The sequence below is a fragment of the Heloderma suspectum genome, chromosome 1, assembly GCF_057233095.1.
Source record: "Heloderma suspectum isolate Gila_16-S chromosome 1, 16-S_ref, whole genome shotgun sequence".
NCBI classification, from domain to species: domain Eukaryota; kingdom Metazoa; phylum Chordata; class Lepidosauria; order Squamata; family Helodermatidae; genus Heloderma; species Heloderma suspectum.
Window position 1 is genome coordinate 62635607 of NC_139458.1, and position 20739 is coordinate 62656345.

Genomic DNA, 20739 nt, shown 5'->3' on the forward strand with positions numbered 1-20739 from the left:
CTTTCCCGTCCACCCTAGCTCCCTCTTTGGTGCCAGCGGCCTATGAGTTTTTAGAGGAGTTGCAAGAGGTACACCGCCTCTTACGGGACTCCCTCGAGCAAGCCAAGACAGTCTACAAGGCCTCTGCGGACCGGCGGCGCCAGCCGTGTCCGTCTCTGCAACTGGGGGACTGGGTTTGGTTGTCCACCCAACACCTGCCCTCTCACTCGCCCGCAAAGAAGCTCGCGCCTCGTCGCATGGGGCCTTTCCAGATTACGGCCCAGATTAACCCTGTTGCTTTTCGCCTGGCTCTCCCCCCCTCCATGAAGATCCATCCTGTTTTTCATCGGTCCTTGCTGTCCCCCCTGGTTTCTGGCGCTCGGCCGGCTCCCCCCCCCCCCGCCGCCAGTGCTGGTGGAGGGGGAGGAGGAGTTTGAGGTCACGGAGATTCTGGACTCCAGTCTTTCTCGTGGCTGCCTGCAATATCTGGTGGACTGGAAGAGGTACGGGCCAGATGAGCGATCTTGGGAACCCGTGGAAATTGTGCATGCTCTGTTGCTGCTGAGGCGTTTCCACCAGCTGTACCCCCACAAACCCGGGGCCTGAGGGGAGGAGCACGAGGGGGGCCTCATGGGAGTGGGGATGATGTCAGGGTGGAAACTGAGCCCATAGAGCCCCAGAGCAGTTCTGATTCTGAGGAAGAACAGCAATCCGTGGGAGAGGAGCTCGCTCATTTCTAGGGATGTACGAAAGTGACTTACCTTTCCGCGGATTATGCTGATGCTGGGGGGGAGGCGTTCTGTCCCTTCCCCCGGAATTCTGGCCGGGGGGGAGGCGCTCCGTCCCTCCCCCCCGGAATCCTGGCCAGCCGGCTCCGCTCCACAGGGATTCTGCGGAGCCAGCGGCCGGCCGCTGGCTAGCAGGGATGCAAATGGCGGTGGCCATAGCCGCTGCCATTTGCGTCCCTGCACTCAGCCGTGATAGGCTACGTAAATGTTTACGTAGCCTATCACGGCTGATTTAAAAGGAAAAAAAAAGCGCGTACGCAAATGGCGGCGCCCATGGGTGCCGCCATTTGCGTTCCTTATTTTGGCACGTCTTAGTCTACGCAAACATTTACGTAGACTAAGACATGCCAAAATAAGGAATGTAAATGGCGGCGCCCATGGGCGCCACCATTTGCGTACGCATGTTTTTTTTTTCTTTTAAATCAGCCATGATAGGCTACGTAAACATTTACGTAGCCTATCACGGTGTTTTTTAAAAATCTAGCCGTGATAGTCTACGTAAATCTTTACGTAGCCTATCACGTTTTTTTGTTTTTTTAACTGGAAATGGCGGCGGCGGCAGCCGGTCGAAAGACTGTCTGCCGGAGCCGCCGCTGCCAGGAAGATCCGCCCAAGTTAAGTCCCGTCCCGGGGCGGGGGGGCAGACCGTTCTGCCACCGATTTCGGGGGGGCCGAATGCGCTGGCATTTGGCCTCCCCGAGATCCATGGCGGAATTCTCTGACATCCCTACGCATCTCTCACAAGCACAGCAGCTTGCAGAGATTCCTCCTGCCAGCATTCCTGGGAGAGATAGCGACTCTGGCAGTGAGCTTGCTGGATGCTCGGCGCAGACAGAGGGAGCGATGACAGATGGAGGGCGCCGAAAGGAGGTGCTCCGCTTGTTTGGCACTAAAACAATGGTCGCTTTCTGAGGACCCAAGGGAAAGAGGGAGGATCTCTCCATAGCCCATTATGTTCAGAATCTTCCCGCGGTTCTCCTTCAAACGGGGACCAACTGCCCTACCTGGAGCTTAGGCTACTCTGCTATCATTCCCCAGTGCAGTTCCTTGCTTAGTCGCTAGTGATTAGTATCTGTAACAGTCATAAAGGAATAAAGCCTTGGAAAGAATCCTCGTCATCTGTGTCCTGAGTTGGCTATTGGAGGTGATTGCAAAAGGCAGCTAGGGTGCTCCTGACACTGAGCCTGCTCAGTGGCCAGAAAATGAATAGTGACAGTTGGAAAAGAACAATGGAACACGAAGGGTGGGGATGGGATATGTTTGTGGTATGCCCTACTTGGAGAGAATGATTGGGTGAAATCCTGAACAGGAGAACTTCTCTTAGGAGGGAGGAGACACTGGCCTGGTTCGCATGACATGAGTTTGGTTAATAAGTCACAGTAGTTTGTTAATCACCCCCACGTGTGCCGGTTGCATGTTGCCTGATTTGCCTAATTATGCTTGCCAGGTGCAGCTTGTCATGACATCTGAGCCCGGTGAGCATAGGTGGCTGGGGTGGTTAACAAACCATCCAGTGACCCTAAAACAGGCTATGAGTTCTGGCTGTGAACTGAAGAACAACAAGAGTATCTAAAGAAATTGGAAGTCAGACAGACTGTGTGAGGGCCAAACTACATGTTACATTCAGTGCATAGCACGTAGCTACATCTCCTATTTAATATTAATTACAGGTGTGCCTGGGGGGGTGGTCCTAACTGTGAATGCAGCACACAGGAAGTGGAGGCTTATTTCTTCCCCGCGGCATGGCTAGAAAGCGTAGGAAAAATGTTTTCCTCGGTGCCAAAGGGAACTTTTATCGTACATGTTCTAGGGTGTGTGTGTGTGTGTGGGGGGGAGATTTTAGTTCTGACAATATTGGGGAGAGATATGCCTCCCCTTCCTGTGTACTGCATGCCCTGCATGGCACCCGGTCTTTCAAAAATCCCAGGCAGGATCTACACTGGAGCCTGTTTAGTTTGTGAGGCACTACTGTGCCCAGTATTATTTTCTAACACAATTCCTGTGCTGTGGGCACATGTTAATGATTACAGCACAGTATCCACCATGTTTCGAATGCAATTAACATCAATGCATAATTGTGACTGCAGAACTAGGTGGAGTTTGAAAGGTTACGTGAGTTTTATCATTTCTGTCTATAGTGCGAGCACATGCCACAACTCAAAGGGTAGTGTGGCAATTGTGGAAGGTTGCTTTTTTTTTTTTTTAAGTCCAGTAACTCAATGCACATTTAAAAATAAATTGTGTGGTTATTCACAGCTGCACAGCTGTGTAGGTATGCAGTGAAAATTCCAACTCTGCACCCAAGGTCAGCATGGCTTCCTAGGAATCCTGGACATAGTTTCCCAGGAACCCTGAACCCTGTTCTTTTAGAAATTAATGCTTCCTAGATTCCAAACTTGCTTGGCAAAGGGATTGTGCTTCTTTGCTTTTTCTTTTATTTACCCCTCCTGCCCTTCTTTTTCATTGCTCTCCTCCATGAAGCTTAAAAGAGATGTAGCAGCACCAGTCCTGCTTGCAGGCAGATAGATTCTGTCCATCCATCTGTCTATTCAAACAGCTGGAGGGAGCCCCAGAATTAAAAATCCATGTAAGGAAAGAGAAGGGAAGGAGTAGAAGAAAGCCTGGGGGGGGGGGGAGAGGGGGAATGTTGCAAAACAAGTTTTACAGATTTAAAGATGCTCCTGCAAGTAACAGTTATAATACCACTAGATTGGCACATACACATGACTTGCTAGTACACAGAAACCGGAATCACTGGCGGGCGGGAAGGGATCATAAAAGTTGTTTGGGGAAAAAACAGAATATTCAGGGAGAAAGTGTGTCAGGACAACGGGTTGGGGAACATGTTGAGGGCTGTGTGGGTGAGCCATACGTTACAGGATGGGGATAAAATGCTAGTATAGATTGGTCCCCAGTCTCTTTGCTTATAGTCATCTCTAATATGGCCAATTTTGATTAGTGATTGAAGTCTTAGTTGATCAATCACACCAATCAACACCTTAAAAGTTGAAGCCCTATTGAACAGGGTTTTTGCCCTTTCAAAATATTACATGTTAAAAAGCAAAACTATACATTAAAGTAATATAATTATCCATCACCTGTTGCCTGAAATAGTTAAAATCACAGTGCAGAACAGTGTTACATTTTAACAGACACTGCTTCAGTTATAATAATACCATCTGGCGGCCAATTAGTCCCTAATACAATTTTATTCTTCATGGAATTTTGTAAGTAAAACGTAAAACAGTCAAAATAGTTAATTGGTCTACTGGGGGGGAAAGCTGCATGGCTGATCTCTTTAAGGCTGGAAAAAATTGCTCTGGTGAAAGAACTGTAACATTTTTCATGGAGGGTTTTTTTTTCTTAAAACCAATGTGAGTTTAAATATTTATGTTTTATATAAAATGCAAAAAGACTAACACTAATGTGATACTGAAAATTCTGGAATCATAACAACTTAATATGTTTTTGGCATGCATAATTCTCTGGGGAGCTGAATTAAAAACAAAATACAACAGAATTAATAACAAAATACAACTTGATTGTGATGTGACTCTGCTTTTAGTTTGCTTGATGTAAATAAGGGGGAAATATCAATCAAATATGAACAAAGTATCTCAATTATCCTGCATAATAAGCAGCTATAATTCTAAGGTTCATGTTGTGTCTGTTCAGTGTCAATTGTTCTAATAAACTAACAAAACAAAGATAACTCCCAGGAATTATCCAAAAGAAGCATTCTAAATAAAGGCCTCTTGAGTGAAATCCAGGTCAAATAAAACATCTGAAAGCTCCATTGATTTTAGTGGGAAAGGTAAGGATGTACTATGTCCCAAAACAGTTGGGACATAATTTGGGGTAGATTATGTTTATTGCTAGAATGGGGCTGAGGCCCAGTTCATGTAAGGCAGCCCTAAGCAAAAGATCTTAATGCCAGAGAATAGTCTGAGGAAACATGATACTGTTGCATTGTTAAATCTAAGCAGGTCTTAGCCTGAGGAGTCTGGATGACAGACTCTCTGGGAGCTTCAGGTAGCCACTCTTGAGTTCCCTAAAAGGAAATAAATGAACAAACAAAAACTCCATGTCTCAAGGCCACTGAGCTGTGCTGGGACACTGTGGGTTTGCACATGTGTGCCAAACTTCTCTACTGGGTGAAAGGTGTGAAACTTATAGGGGAGCAATGATAATTCTCCAGCTGCACAAAACTGTTGTCATCGTGCATATATTATACCTCTATTCAACCTTGTGAAAAGAAACTAATTCAATCCAGAAATAACAGCTATTTTGCAACACAAAAAGCAATAATACTGAGGCATGTTATGTACAACATGGCCTGTATCTTTATATAATTGTGGACTTCAAGCTTTGCTGAATTAGTCATGTCCCTGAAAAAATACCTACCAAGGATGTGATGAAATGATCATAAAATATCTTTATGCACTAATCTCTTGCTTTATTTATTCCCTCTTAAAGGATTTCTAGAAACCTTTATATCATTAATGGACAAATTCCATCTCTCTGATACATCCATTAACTGCCACAGATAATTCTGATCTGTTATAAAGAGTAACTGTTTAAAGAAACTAATTCACGTATCAAGTACTTAAGGGTGGTACAATGTTAAGGACCTTGCATATCTTTACACATTATCCCTTGACAGGAGATACTTACGGAGACCTTAAAATAGTAGATAGATCTTCCCTTGTCAAAGAGGAGGGAAAATAAATGCTATTAAACTAGCCATACTGTCTAGGAAAATTTACTGCAATTTCGTTTGGGATACAGATAACTTGGTAGGTTGTCTATTTTGACCAATTCTCAACTTACCTGACCCAGCTGTGTCTTACTTAGACAGTTTCCATAAGCAACAGTATTAGTTGCTACCGATCCAAAATAAAAATGTAAATACATGCCTTGGATATACAATATTATTTTCTTGCCCCACTGACTAAGTGAATGCACTATTTGGGAATCTGAATTTCCTTAAAATCCCCAGATAATATTAAAACAATATTCAACAGTGGAGACATGAGCCCTGATCCAATTAATTTAGTTGTTTTAAGTTCCATTGAAATCAATGGGTCAAGTGCAACTAATTTGGTTGGATTAGGGTCTTGGGCATTTCATACAGTTGTGGTAGACTTTGCTGCAATGAAGTATATTCACATTAATACTTCCACCCCCAACTGGAAATGACAAGCAAAATATAATTGCTTCCAACCTATCAAAGAAAATGTCATATTATTCAGTTCTGCTATTTGATATTATCAATGCCAATGATTTCAGTGCCAATGGACCAGTTCTCAATTTACCAGGCCCAATAGTTTCTCATGTGCTACCAAGCTTGGTTCGTGCCAAGCATGCTTGGAGTTCGTGCCAAGCATGCTTGGAGTTCGTGCCAAGCATGCTTTGAAGCTATATCAAGCACATTTGAACAAATTCAGAAACAAAGCTTGTTGATGTAGATCCTAAATGTAGATGCCGCCATTTTGGATTTTTTAAAAATGTTTTGCACACATATAGCGCTCCGGGAGAGAGCGCAGGACAGGAAGGCCTGGCGTGCTATGGTCCATGGGGTCACGAAGAGTCGGACACGACTGAACGACCAAACAACAACAAGGATCCAGAACAATTCAAGACAGCAACATGCATGCAGGGGGAAGTCATTTATTGTGCTAAGTTTGGGTTAAAATCAGGGGTGGGCAACTTGTGGCCCTCCAAATGTTTTGGCATACAACTCCCATCAGCCCTAGCCAGTGGTGAAGGATGATAGGAGCTGTAGACCAAAACATCTGGAGGACCACAGGTTGCCCACAGGTTGCTCAAACATTAGAGACCTGCTGTAAAAAGTTTTACTGGCTATTTCAGATACTCGGCACCCTTCTCCTCTGCCTCTTTGACTCTTTGCTTTCTCTTTAGCCTCACTACCTCTGTTCTGTGCATCCAGCTGTGAGCACCAGGACGTAATAAGTTCAATGGACTTGCTTTGCCCTGAGTCCTCATTTCTCATTGCTATCAGCTCTTCTTCTTCTAGCTATACTGCATAGTAGTGTACAGGACTGGACAGTATACATTAGTCTCATTACACACTATTACCCCTTATTTCATTTTATTCCTCCCTCCCCAAATGCTGTATCATTTCCTGTACGCATTTCTTATTTCCCCATGGTTAATGCAGCTCCCTACCAGTCTACATTCCTTTGTGTATTCCCTGTGGCAGCTGGATGGAACTATTTCAACTAAAAGCACCACCAAGAATTCTGTGAAACTGAGTGACTGAAATGCTTGGCAAGCAGATGGCCTTAGGAAAATGATTAATTTAGAAAAGCAATTGCCCTTGTGAGCCTCTTTATGCAGTATATTATCAATATAAAGGGAAGAGGACATTCTTGAAGCTGTATGGCAAGTTTGCTGGGTAGACTTTTCTAATTCTACTTAACACCATCCTCAGCTGATATGGATAATTAAAACATAGTAGTGAGAAGATTAAAAAAATACAGTATTTCATATTAAAAAGAACAATTTGTTGCCATTTTATACAAATTGTCTCATTTCGTCACCCACATTTCCTTTTTGTGTTCTACGTTTCAGTGAATTCTCATCTCCCACTGCTACAGGCTATTAAACAGTGGAAGGAAAGCTCAGTTTAAGTGAAAAGGTAATGAAACAGGTAAAATCACACAGAAGAAAGTTAAATGGTTTGAGGCACTGCTACAAGCCTTGCTGTAGGGGGATCTGCCACATTTCCCCATTAGCCGGCCATCTATGCATGCTTTACACATCCATGGGGTTTAGACAGAAGCATCCAAAACACATTTATTAAGGACTGATGGAAAAATTAATATGTTTTAGAGAACTCCTATTACTTGATTTTTCATTGGAACTGGCTGAAGTTATCAAATTTGTGATCCATAAAGCAAGCAAGCAAGCAAGCAAGCAAGCAAGCAAGCAAACAGTTTTAAGTCTGCCTGAGTGTCGAATTTCAGTCTGCAGCGATGAACTGGAGCTGGAAGGTTGACCAAAGAAGTGTCTTCAAGATTATATATATATATATATATATATAGAGAGAGAGAGAGAGAGAGAGAGAGAGAGAGTTGCCTGAAGGCCTTATGAAAAATTAATGAAGCAGATGCAATTAATATCAAATATGCAGAACATTTAGCCTTTAGGTGGGGATATCATTCAAATCTTCTGTGGATACAATGTTTCTCAAAGATTTTTCCATTTACAACATGATATGACTCCCACCAAATCTCTTTCACAACAACCAGTGAAGACTAGAGAATACCTCTACATGCAATTTCTTTTTGCTTCACCTCTGTCTCTCCTCATCCCTTCCCCTCGCTTCACTTTTACTATCAGAAAGAAAACCATCTTACTTGTGACACAGCAAAGTAGCTTAATAGAATATTAAGAAAAAGAGAATGTCAGTCTTAAGGCTATCAAGTATACACAAATGCCAAAAATTGTTTTAGAAATCCTGGTCCAACAAGCTCATTTTTACTGTGATCATACTGCAGTGTTTACTGCATGTTCTTTCTCTTCCTCTCTCAGTCCCTACAATGGATGAGTGTAAAGTCATTGTCCATTTAAAGCTTTGCTAAATTTTGACTGCTTCTCGTAAGTCTGATATTAGATTGGAAGACACAGCTACACACATAACGAACATGTGTATTTGTGTGAGGGCCAAAGTTCACAACCCTGAGTTTACAAAAGGTTCTCATATCCTGCAGAGGCTAAACATGTTACTCCTGAAACATATTTGGCCATCTTAAATCTGTCAAATGCAGTGAATCCCCCCCCCCCCAGTTTATACATAGGCTGCATGCTTTTGAGAACGACTATTAAATTTTATTTACATTTAAGGAGGTTGGCCTCTAAATGAGCACCCATACACAGTTGACTACAGAGCACTATTTTTAGTATTCATGCAGCCCACATGTCCAACTCAATGGAATGAAGCCCTAGCATAAGCAAGCAATCAGAAGTGATCTTTGCTAAATTTTGCATAACCTTGTTGTCCACCGTGCTATTTTTTAAAAAATATGCTAGCCTGGAAACATGCTAACTAAATTGAGAGGCATGCTGTGAATGGTGATGGACATATATTACTTTTAGCAGTAAGGTGGTAAAGTACAAATATTGGGAATATTTCTACTGGAGCGGGAGGTGTTGAGGAATGAGGGGGGTAAACAGGGCAAGTGGAGGAGGTTGAACAGGATGAGAGGGAGAAGGAAGGAACTGGAAGGAGCAATGGGAATAACAAGAGGGGCAAAGGAGTGTTCCTTCTTTTGATTTCTCTTTCCCTAATATTGATTCCCAATAATTCCTTGGGGTAGGTAACCTGGTGCCCTCCAGATGTTTTGGATTAGAACTCCCATTATCCCTGACCATTGGCCATGCTGGATGGAGTTGTAGTCCAAAACATCTGGAAGGTGCCAGGTTGCCTACCCCGCCTTATGGGTTCCTACTTGATCCTTTTAAAGACTGCCTTTCTATGTCACTATTTAAAGGTGGAATGCAAAAAAAAAAAAAAAATTCTCCACAGGGCCACCTCATGTGAGCAAAGTATCACTTGCAGCTGGAGATCATGGGGCTTGTACCGAAGACCCAGAATCTCTGGCTGCAACTGAAAATGCTGTTTTGCGGGACTGAGGATGCCATACAGAGCCTCTCCTTGGCTGCAGAGAGCACCATTTGCAGATCAGTCAGAGGTTACCCTCCCCTGCATGTTACCCCCTGCCACTACATAAGAAATGTCTGGCTCATAGAAAGGGACAGATGGTAAGAGGAAAGGGAAATGGAGGCTAAATTGGTGTTTCAACTGTTTCACTGAAGGGGTGAGCTACATAACTAGCAACAACACGGTTGTTAAAAGTTGTACAGAAAAAGAGACTGTCAAAATGGGATTACAACCTAATATAGACAGAAAAATCAAAATATGCAGGAAGTAAAAACTGAAGGAAGAAATGGAGAATGCTGATATTAAACTCAAAACAACTTAGTCGCAGGCTAGCTTAAATTGGTTCATCTTGAAACTTCTCTACCAAGGGAAGAGGATCAACAAAAATTAACTTCAGAAATAAAGACGCATAAGGAGTAAAAGTATGACGTGAGACAGAAGAAAAAAATATGAGATTTAACAAGCATCAAGAGAACCTGCAGAATGCAAAGACCAAGATTAATTTACAGAATCAAAGATGAATGATAAGCAAGAGCCAGAGAATTCATACATTTAAAAGTAAATAATCTTAAATGGAATGTGAAATGGAAAAGGTAACCAGAGAAAAGTGGGGGGAAATATGAACATATATATACGTGCAGAGAAAAATAAGATGGGTGGCAGGATGCAAGATGGAAACAAGAGGAGACTAAATGAGTATGAGGGTAGAATCCATAGAAAAGAATGCCACTGAGTGCCATTTTTCTTGGTAGAAAGGCAGGGTACAAATCAAATAAATGAATGAATTAAAAGAATAATTTTAGCAATGTTTAACAACTGAAAACGGAAGGACTTAAATATTGACAAGATCTGAAAAGAAGTAAACAAAAGACCTCTAATGTGAAAAGAGGAAAAATAGTGACATCAGCAATAGATAAATAAACAGAAGGAATAAGTATGGAAGAAAGATAAGAACTTCTGAATTTAAAAAGATTAATAGTCACAAGAGAGTGAGCACAGAGCCATTAGGAAATACCAAGAAGGCATTAAGAGAGATTAGCAAGAGAATATCAGAAGTAGAAAAGATCAGCTCAATATCATCAGTATAGAGATTATGATTAATACCGAAATAGTGAGTAAGAGAACCAAAAGGGTGAAGATAAACAAAAAACAAGAACAAACAGTGCAAGTATAAAACAACATGTTCAAAAAATTTAAAAACAAAGAATAGAAACAGAACAATAATTGTCCAAAACTGAAGTTATCAAGATAATTTTTTAAAAAATGTTATAGAGCTAGACTGTGTACAATTTACTAGTGCCGTGGCAAAAGTGGAAAGACCTGGAGTAGGGAAATTTTGAATGAGGCCAAAGTTGGAGCTGCACTTTAAAATGACCACTCTGTTCCAAGATGATATTACAAGCAGTTGACTGACACCAGGAAAAATTTTCTTGGCAGAGATGGGAGCCAGAGAAGATTTGTGTGCAGACTTTTTAAATTACTAGACAACCACTTGAATTTCCCATGTCTCCTGTAGTATGCCAAACTAGGACAAATGAAGACTTAAGATGTTTTGAAGGTGGGGTGGGTGGGGGAGGGAGAGGAAAGAATGGTATTTTACAGCAATTTGGGACCCTTCCTGATCACCTATTTCGGGTTTCCTTTCTGCACTTACTTACTTACTTAATTTATTTCTATGCTGCCCAATAGCCGAAGCTCTCTGGGTGGTTCACAAAAATTAAAACCACAAGTACAGAATAAAAACAATATAAAATATAATTTTTTAAAATTAAAAGTACAGTATATAAAAGTACAACCAGCATAAAACCTAGCAGCAATGCTGATGTTTACATATTTAAAACAGCATAAAGTAACATATTTAAAACAGCAGAGCTAAAAGCCTAGAATGCTACAACGCTAAAAGAAAATAAAAAAGTCTTCACCTGGTGCTGGGAAAATAAAAAAGTCTTCACCTGGTGCTGGAAAAAACTACAACGCAGGCACCAGACAAACCTCTCTAGGGAGCTCATTCCACAACTGGGATACCACAGCAGAAAAGGCCCTCTTCCTGATATCCACCCACTTCACTTCCTTTGGCAGAGGCTCCCAGAGAAGGACCCCTGAAGATGATCTTAGAGTCTGGGCAGATACATATGGGAGGAGATGATCCTTCAGGTAACCTGGCCCCAAGCCATTTAGGGCTTTAAATGTTAATAACAGCACTCTGAATCAGGCCTAGAGATGGACTGGCATCCAGTGCAGCTGGAAAATACTACCTTAATGTGATCACGTTGGTCAGTCCTCATTAACAATCTCGCTGCCCTGTCTTGGACCAGCTGAAGTTTCTGGACCATTTTCAAAGGCAGCCCCACATATAATGCATTGCAGTAATCCAGATGAGAGGTTATCAGAGCATGGATAACTGTAGCTCTAAGTTAGGACTGGACTGTAAACTTAATTTATAATCTTAAACTTAAAAATGTTCATATATATAAGAATTCCGCATTCTTCCCCATTTTTCCCTCAGCTAATTAGAAATGCATTTTTACCTCCTTCCCCTTGAATTGAGACATTTTTTTCTTTTTTACCCAGGACACATTGAAAGATTGTTATTGCCTCAATAAATAGACATTTATTCTTTCACCTACTCTCATCAGCTTCCTGGAGTTTATCCCCCTTAGTTGTAGGAAGCTTTGTTTGACTTCTGACAGCAGGAAGGTGTTACATTGTGTGATTGATTTTGGCCACATGCTGTTTGCTGCAGCTGATGACTGATCATGCATCCTTCATTTTATTCTGCAGCCTTGCTGGAGATCATGTTGTTGTTAAGTGACTACAAGCTACTGGTTAGCCAGGCTTACTCTATATTCCTACAGTCAGTAAACTCTGCAAGATGGAAGGAGGAGGAGGACACAAATAATCTACAGATTTAGAAGCTATGGACTCTACACACCTAAACTGTAAAAGCATGGACCTCCCCTTGAGGTGCCTTTGTTCAATGTTGATATATGTCTTATACACCAGCACTGGATGTCATTGCTAACAGTGTGTCCAGCCCTGTTTAGTAATTTGCAGTTCAATCCAAATCCCCAGGGCTGCTGGCTGGAGGGATTGAGGATTTGGCAGTAGGTCCTGAAATGGGGCATTCTGGGGGCAGTTCTTGGCAACTCTAGATATACCAGATCAAAAGCCAAGAACTGCTAGATGAACTGCTGAAGGACCAATAACTACCAGATGAAAAATGGTGAATAAACCCGCCCCCACCTCCTGCTTGGTGGCAGATTTCCCAGTCAGGTCAAGTTAGAATTGCTATAACATTACTATTAACTTTTGTGTTTACAATATTGTGTTAGGAACTAGACACACTTTATCTGGATCACTGAGTGTGCTGGATACTACTGTAATGCAGTCTTAACTATCCTGATTTTGGTCCTGTTGGTTTAATTGCAATGTTCACACGAAGTGCTGGGAGGGTTCACGTGATACGTGTGTTCAGACATGCTGACTGCTCCTGCTGCAAGCGGGAATGGCTAAACAAACCACAGACCTTTGGTCTGTGGTTTGTTTAGCGTGATGTGCAAACCTGGACCTCTGGCTTCTCTCTCCCCTGACCAACCAGAGAAAATAACCCAACAAACCATTTGTTCAGCTGTTCTGGCTTGCAGTGGTGATGATCAGGCAGTGTTCATGAGCACGCTGCTCGTACACAATAAGACAGGGTTCTGCAAGATCACGGCATGTGAACCACACCGCTATCTAACATAGCAAGAAAATGAGAACGAGAAAGAGGGGAAAAATATGAGAAAAAGGAAACAGACAACTTACAGAAGCATATCCAAAGAATTGCCATTGCTTAGGAACTATTGTAATAAATGTAATCAATAAAATATTGCACAGTGACAACAGTGTAAACATGGTGTAATGTTTTTGCTGCAGGAATGTTACACCTGTGTTGTGAATGGAGTTGCTGGTGCAAATATTTGGGGTTTGAAATGTAACTGCATACCACAACGTTTCTGGCAGAATTGGTTTTTTTACAGAAAGCTGGTATCTCACTAGGGAAAAGATTATTTTCCAAACTTAAGAAAGTAGACCTGGAAAATGGCTCAGAGAAGAAAAGAAATTTTAAAAAGTTTCAGCCTGAGATAAAAAACATATAGGAAATTCCTACACCATCCAAAGTCCACTTCTGTATTATATCCATATTGAAGAAGTGATATCTTACAAGAATGCAAGAATGGTAAGTTCCATCTACAACTTTAACAGACCAATTGTTCAGTCCACATAGCCCAAGGGTAGGGAAACTCAGGCCCAGGGACTTAACCAGCCCTCTGGGGTTCCCCAGAAGGACCTTTCTCCAACTATGTCAGGGTGGACACTGAGCCCATAGAATCCCAGAGTAGTTCTGATTCTGAGGTAGAGCAGCCGCTCCTGGGAGAGGAGTGCGCTCATCCTTCCCAGGGCCAACAGCTGGCAGATTCCTCCCACCAGCATTCCTAGCATAGATAGCAGTCCCGGGAGTGAGAGAGCGCAGGAAGAAGACTTGCTGGACGCGCGATGCCGACGCAGGGAGTGGCGCCAAATGGAGGTCACGGAAAGGCGGCGTAGTGCCCGGTTGGTGCGCAAACAACGGTTGAGCCCACAGGATCCAAGGGGAAAGGGGAGGGACTCTTCCTAGCCCATAAGTTCAGGGTCTGCCAGTGATTCTCCTTCAAACGGGGACCAACTGTTCCCACTTAGGGCATAGTTACTCTGCTGCTCATAGCTAGTTGCTAACAGTAGAGTTGTTAAGTTGTAAAAGAGGAATAAAGCTTTGAAAAGAATCCCTTTGTCTGTGTCTGGACTTGGCTACTGGATTAGACTGAGAGAGCCCTCCAAGGAGCCCTTGACAAACTACTGATCATTTGATGGTTTCCTGGATTTTCCCATTCTAAAAGGCAGAAAAGTCTCTCTAATGCTTAGTTACTGGCAGTAAGAGCTTTACGGTACACTATGCAGGTTTTTTTTTGCATTTTGTCTTCGCCCCTTTTTGCCTTTAGCCCTGCCTTCTTTTCCTTCAGCCCTGTCTACCACTGGAATGCCCCCCCCCCCGAAGATTCTTTCCGAAACTGAATTTGGCTCTTCGGCTCAAAGAGGTCCCCCACCCCTGATTTAGACCAAATGCACTATTTTTAAGATGTCATATATAGTACACCTTATTCTGTATTCAAGCAGTACAACTGCCATAGCAAGGAAGCATTACAGGCCGCTTAACAAGATCAGCCTCGGATGGCCTTCTCTCTGTCCCATCAGCCAGGACAGCTAGACTGGTGGGGACGAGGGAGAGGGCCTTTTCTGTGGTGGCCCCCACTCTGTGGAACTGCCTCCCTAGGGAACTCCGTCATGCCCCCTCTTTAATGAGCTTCTGTCGTGCATTAAAAACGTGGTTGTTCAGGCAGGCATTTGGGGTGGGTTAGGGTATTTTAGGAAATGTTTTTATTGTAGAATTTTATTGTTTTAAACTGTTTTTATTGTATGTTGTACATCGCCCAGAGTGGCTGGGTGACCAGCCAGATGGGCGATTAATAAATTTAATAATAATAAAAATAAATAAATAAACATATCATGTTTTTATCTTGAAACAAATACTGGGAAAATAGCTGCAAGAAACATCATCCTTACATTGTTTTTTAAACACATTTCTGAAGTGACAAGTAGCACTTCCACTAAAGAAATAGGTAAAGCACCTTGGAATTCTGTTGTCAAGACTTAAAGAGGAATGAGAAGGACTGGGCAAAGGAATTTTCATTTTACTATAGATAACAATCAGTGCAAAATATTATTTTAAAATAATTACATAAACTTAATCTGCAGTCAGAGATATTTATTATTTCTGACATAGTTATTATTTTAATAATCTAGAGTGGCCAAAATGCCTGATTAAACAGGTGGACGACAGTATGAAATAAAAAACCAAAAGGCAATGTACACTAAATTCAAAAAGGATGACGTAATAAGAAATCTTAGACTTGTTTAGCTTTATAGACAAAACTGCTCAAAAAAGTTCAAAGCAAACGTACAATCAGCCATAGGTTCCATATAAATCCAAATATGGCAACTGTAATATGCTACACATGTATTGAAGCTTCAGGAGTTTCAAAATCATTTATCAAATAACTTCTACAATAATTTCATTAATTTATTTGTTGAATGCATATCCTATCTTTCAGGATAAACCCGCCTAAGGCAGTTGACAAAAATAAACAAAGTATAAATATCCATTTATATGCAGTGAAAAGGGCCAACATTATTATGTTTATAAAAGAGCAATCCTTAATTATCTCTTAATTCCTCCTAGATATCAAAGCGCAGCAGCAATTTTAAATCAACGTACACTAATTCAGGTGAAGTCAACAGAACACAAGCAGAACTCAACACATAGAGCAAATGACCAAAATTGAAGAAGCCTCTGTGAAGAATACACTGGGCAGTACCCAACAGTGTAATTCCACTAGTGCAGATGATGTTGCGCTAGCAGAAACTAGGTGCGTAACTATGTGCGAGGGGGAAATCCAACTAAAGTTCTGCTTGTGCAATCGCCCCACTAACGGATCATGGTTCCACTTGTGCCAGCTCCACTAGAGCATCTTGGTTCCCCTTTGCACTATAGCACATTCCACTAGTGCAATACGTTCTGCTTCTGCATCTTGTTGCTGCTGATTCTGTGGAATAACACGGTTGGATACTGCCCACGAATTGCAGGCACTGTGAAAGAATATATGAATTTACAGGCTGGATTATGAGGAAAGGTTACAACATCTGGGATTGTTTAGCTTAGAAAAAAGGCAAGTGAGGGGAGACACGATTGAGGTATACTAAATTTATGGTGTGGAGAAAGTGGATAGGGAAACATTTTTCTCCCTCTCTCATAATACTAGAACCCACGGTCATCCCATGAAGCTGATTGGTGGGAGCTTTAGGACAGATAAAAGGAAGTAATTCTTCACACACTGCATAGTTAAACTATGAAATTCACTTCCACAAGATGTAGTGATGGCCACCAATTTGGATGGCCTTAAAAGGGGATTGGAGGATAAGGATAACGATGGCTACTAGTCCTAATGGCTATATGCTACCTCCAGTATCAGACACAGTATCTGTATGTACACCAGTTACTGGGGAACTTGGGTAGAAGGGTGCTGTCATGCTTGTGGGTTTCCCATGGGCAGCTGGTTGGCCACTGTGTGAACAGAATGCTGGACTAGATGGACCCTTGGTCTGATCCAGCATGGCTCTTCTTATGTCCTTACATTCTTAGAAGCTGTTCTGTCATTGGGATGAGCTAACTAGATTCCACCCAATGAGGTTATACTGTTCGCTACATTGCCATTTGTTGCATACCCTTTTAAGGATGGCAGAAGCACCAACGTAAGTGAATAATATGATGAAAGAGATCTTGAGTTAGTTAAACAACCACCACATAACCAACTTAAGTCCCATTGATTTCAGTTGGGTTACACCAAGAATGACTAAGTCTGGATCCAATCCAACGTTTTTAAAGGTGCTTCTTGGAAAAGTTTGATTTTTTACAAAAGGTTTTACAGAAAGTGGGGGGAGGGGAAACCAGTGCAAAAAAGAAAAGAATTATAATAAAAGAAAACAATGTAGCTGTTTTATAAATATGTTTTAAATAGGCATGTATGCTGCAAAGTTTTTATGTTTTTACATAAACATGTATGTTTTTGCAAAATAATCAATGTTAATAAAAAGTAGTATAACAATATTTAAATCAAATCAATATTGTCTGTCATTTATAATAAAATGGCAAATAAGGGGGCAGATGCATCAACAAAAAGGGTGAGGACACAATATATTTGCATGTTCACACTTGTAACATCATTTATTTCAGACACTTACATCCAGAGGATGCACAAAGCAGAATGCAGCAGATGGAATATACAGGTATAATTCACAAAAAATCTACATTTGTAACTAATGAAACGAACACCAACATCAGAGACAAGCTAAAAATCAGGTCAGATTGGAAAGTCTTTAAAAACTAGAAGGTTATTGCTCAGCCAGAGGACAAGTGTTGCTCAGCTCACAAAAGGATGGAAGTGAGAGAGCCGGGTGGATCTCACATAGAAGAATACCCAGAAATGAAGATGACACTACAGGAAAAGTCCTGCCCTGTGTCCTTGCCACCCTGACCTCAGTCAAGGATGGAGTATGAAGCAGGGCCTCTCCTGAAGAACTTAATGTGTGGAGAAGAGGGGGAAATGGGAAGGGCATTACCAAAATGAAAAATACTGGGGGAAAGTCAAGGGAAAACTGAGGGGAAAATGATTAAAGAAGTAGAAACATCGAACAGAATGATTCTTAAAACACAGAACATTTATACTGTGTACTCAAGGACAGCAGATGGTAACAAAAAAGTGGTGGGAGAAACCCAGATGAAGTCAAAGTATAGCAAAAGTTTTTCACAGAAATAGTAATAAGAATAAGGAACAACGTTTAAAAAATAAGTGCTTCAAATTCTGAAAATAGTTGTAACAAATCAAATTCTTTTGTTTTCTAAGTGTTGAGCAATTAAATAAAAAGTCCAAAAGAGAATGAAAGGAAGTGTGTCAACTGTCCCTGAAAGATCCAGAAGAATGAGCAAGACTCATGCTTCCCCTGCCCTGGATACAGTTTGTCCAACACGCTAACAAAATGTTTTTATCCCAGTCTGAAGCTTGACTGATTTTCTAGACCAGTCTTCTCCAAAATATCCTATCACAAAGGAAGTAGGAGAAGTTGGCATGAGAGTCAATAGTTAGCTCAGATCTTGCTGAGATGCTGCCTCTCTCCTGTTTGTTTGTGTTTCTCTTGAAATACATTTGCACTCCTTCTTATACCTTCTATGTCATATGAGAGTCATGCTCTGCCCAGTCTCAGAGGCACAGAATAAGTTAGAAGATATATTTTACTGGACTAAAAATATTTATATCATATAATATTCATATAGCACATTTTAAGTGATGAATACACTTCACATATATTGGGAAGAATGGGGGGGGGGGGCTTATGCCAGCCTGCTGCGCCAGGTGGACCCTGAGCCTGTTTCTGCCCCTGCCAAACAAACAGGTACTTAGGCGGGGCTGTCAGAGGCAGCGCCTCGGCATCGCGCCAAGTGCGACGCTAAGTGCTCACTTAGCGTCGCACTTGGAGATGCATGGAGGATCATATGAAGGTCTATCCACCACCTCTCCAGAGACATCAGCAGCCAGAGATACCAGCAGAAAATAGCAGCAGCAGAGGGCAGCAGCATTAAAGACCAGAAAGAGCAAACACAGATTCTACCTGCTCCTTTTTAGCTGCTGCTCTCTTTTATATATTTTTAAACTGTTTTATATTTTACATCTTAACATTTTAATATGTGCCTGAAACGTCCTTGCCTGAGCAACTCAGGGGGTCGGGGAGGTGCCACCATAACTGTGGTCATGGGTGGGGGGAGGTATGGCATTGGGGGATTAACAGGCCAGCTGAGGAGAAGAGGGGCTAGAGACCTTACAGCTGTCCCCTCTTCTGGTTCTTCCCCCAACCTGATGGTTCCTGGCAGCCTTACCGGCTTGCCCTTGAGTCTGGTGGTGCTGCTACTGAATGCCAGGTCAGCCCAAAATAAAACCTCCCTCATCCATGATTTGACTGTGGATGAGGGGGTTGACCTGGTATGTATTACTGAGACCTGGGTGGGGGGACTAGGAGGGGTCACTCTCTCCCAGCTGTGCCCTCCTGGGTACTCAGTGCAGCACCAACACAGACTAGAGGGTGGGGGAGGGGGGGCTGATGTGGTCTATAGGAATTCAATCCCTCTCTCCAGGCTTCCTGCTCATTCGAGTGCAGATCTTGAGTGCTTGTACCTTGTGTTGGGTACCTGGGTCAGATTAGGGAATCTGTTGGTGTACCGCCCACCCCGCTGCCCATCGGACTCCCTGCCTGAGCTGACGGAGGTGGTCTAGGACTTGGTGTTGAGGAACCCTAGGATGATGGTCCTGAGGGATCTCAACTTCCATGCCAAGGCCGCTATATCTGGGGTGGCTCAGGGCTTCATGGCCGCCATGACAACCATGGCTGTCCCAACATGTCATTGGCCCAATGCATGTAAAAGGACACACACTTGATCTGGTTTTCTCGACTGGGCAGGAGGATGGTGATCTGAAAGTGGAGGAATTAATACCTGTCCCTTTGTCATGGTCAGATCACTTCCTGTTGAGGTTTAGACTCTCGGCAGCCTTCCTCCTCTGCAAGGGTGGGGGACCTATTAAAATGGTCCGCCACTGGAGATTAATGGATTCTGATGGATTCCAGAGGGCTCTGGGGGATTTTCCTGCTGGTATGGCTGGTGCTCCTGTCGAAGCCCAGGTCACTCCGTGGAATGCAGAGATTACTTGGGCGGTTGACACGATCGTGCCCAAGCGCCCTCTCCCTCTGAGCAGAGCCTGGCCAGCTTCTTGGTATACACCTGAGCTGAGGGCAATGAAGCAAGAGGGGAGACAGCTAGAATGCAGGTGGAGGAAAACTCGTGCTGAGTCTGACCGAACACAGGTAAGAGCTCACTATCGAGCCTGCTCTGTGGCGGTGAGGGTGGCAAAGAGACAGTTCTTTTCCACCAGCATTGCATCTTCTCAGTGTCGTCCAGCAGAGCTTTTTCAAGTGGCTTGTTACATTCTGGGCCAGGGAGAAAAACTGTGGAACCCTCAGCTGCACGCTGTGACGAGTTTGCATAGCACTTTGAAGATAAAGTCACTCAGATTTGCCATGAATTGGACTTGGACACCACGATTAATGCAGTTCCATTGGTAGAGGCGTTCAGAGCACTGTGTGGTCCAGTTCTATTGGATGACTTTCAGTTATTGAGGCCTGAGGATGCGGACAAGGTGCTTGGCCAAGTCCGATCGACCACTTGTGTGCTTGACCCTTGCCCTTCATGGCTTATTAAATCAAATGAGGGGATATTCAGCTGGGTCCAGGAGGTTTTAAATTCCTCCTTGAGAGAGAGAGTGGTGCCGGCCTCTTTAAAAGAGGCGATAATCAGACCACTCCTGAAAAAGCCTCACCTGGACCCGGACAATGTTAACAATTATAGGCCAGTGGCCAACATCCCCTTCTTGGGCAAGGTGCTTGAACGGGTGGTTGCAGGACAGCTCCAGGTACTCTTGAATGAAACGGATTATCTAGATCCATTTCAATTGGGCTTCAGGCTTGGTTTTGGAATGGAAACTGCCTTGGTTGCCCTGTGGGATGACCTCTGCCGGGGGAGGGACAGGGAGAGTGCGACCCTGTTGA

The 20739-nt window shown here is 42.8% G+C and overlaps 1 protein-coding gene across 8 annotated transcripts in view; it reads right to left on the bottom strand.

The window, feature by feature from the left end:
• DPH6 (diphthamine biosynthesis 6) overlaps positions 1-20739 on the bottom strand; it is a 372137-nt gene that overhangs the window by 36881 nt on the left and 314517 nt on the right. Inside the window, exon 16 of one of the 8 annotated variants that reach the window (XM_084844480.1) lies at positions 13063-13188. The exons of the other annotated variants lie outside the window; for them this stretch is intronic. Within the exon in view, the coding sequence (XP_084700606.1) occupies positions 13163-13188 (26 nt within the window). The 3' untranslated portion in view covers positions 13063-13162. Of the gene's footprint in view, positions 1-13062; positions 13189-20739 lie in introns of those variants that run through there. 8 annotated transcript variants of the gene reach the window in all.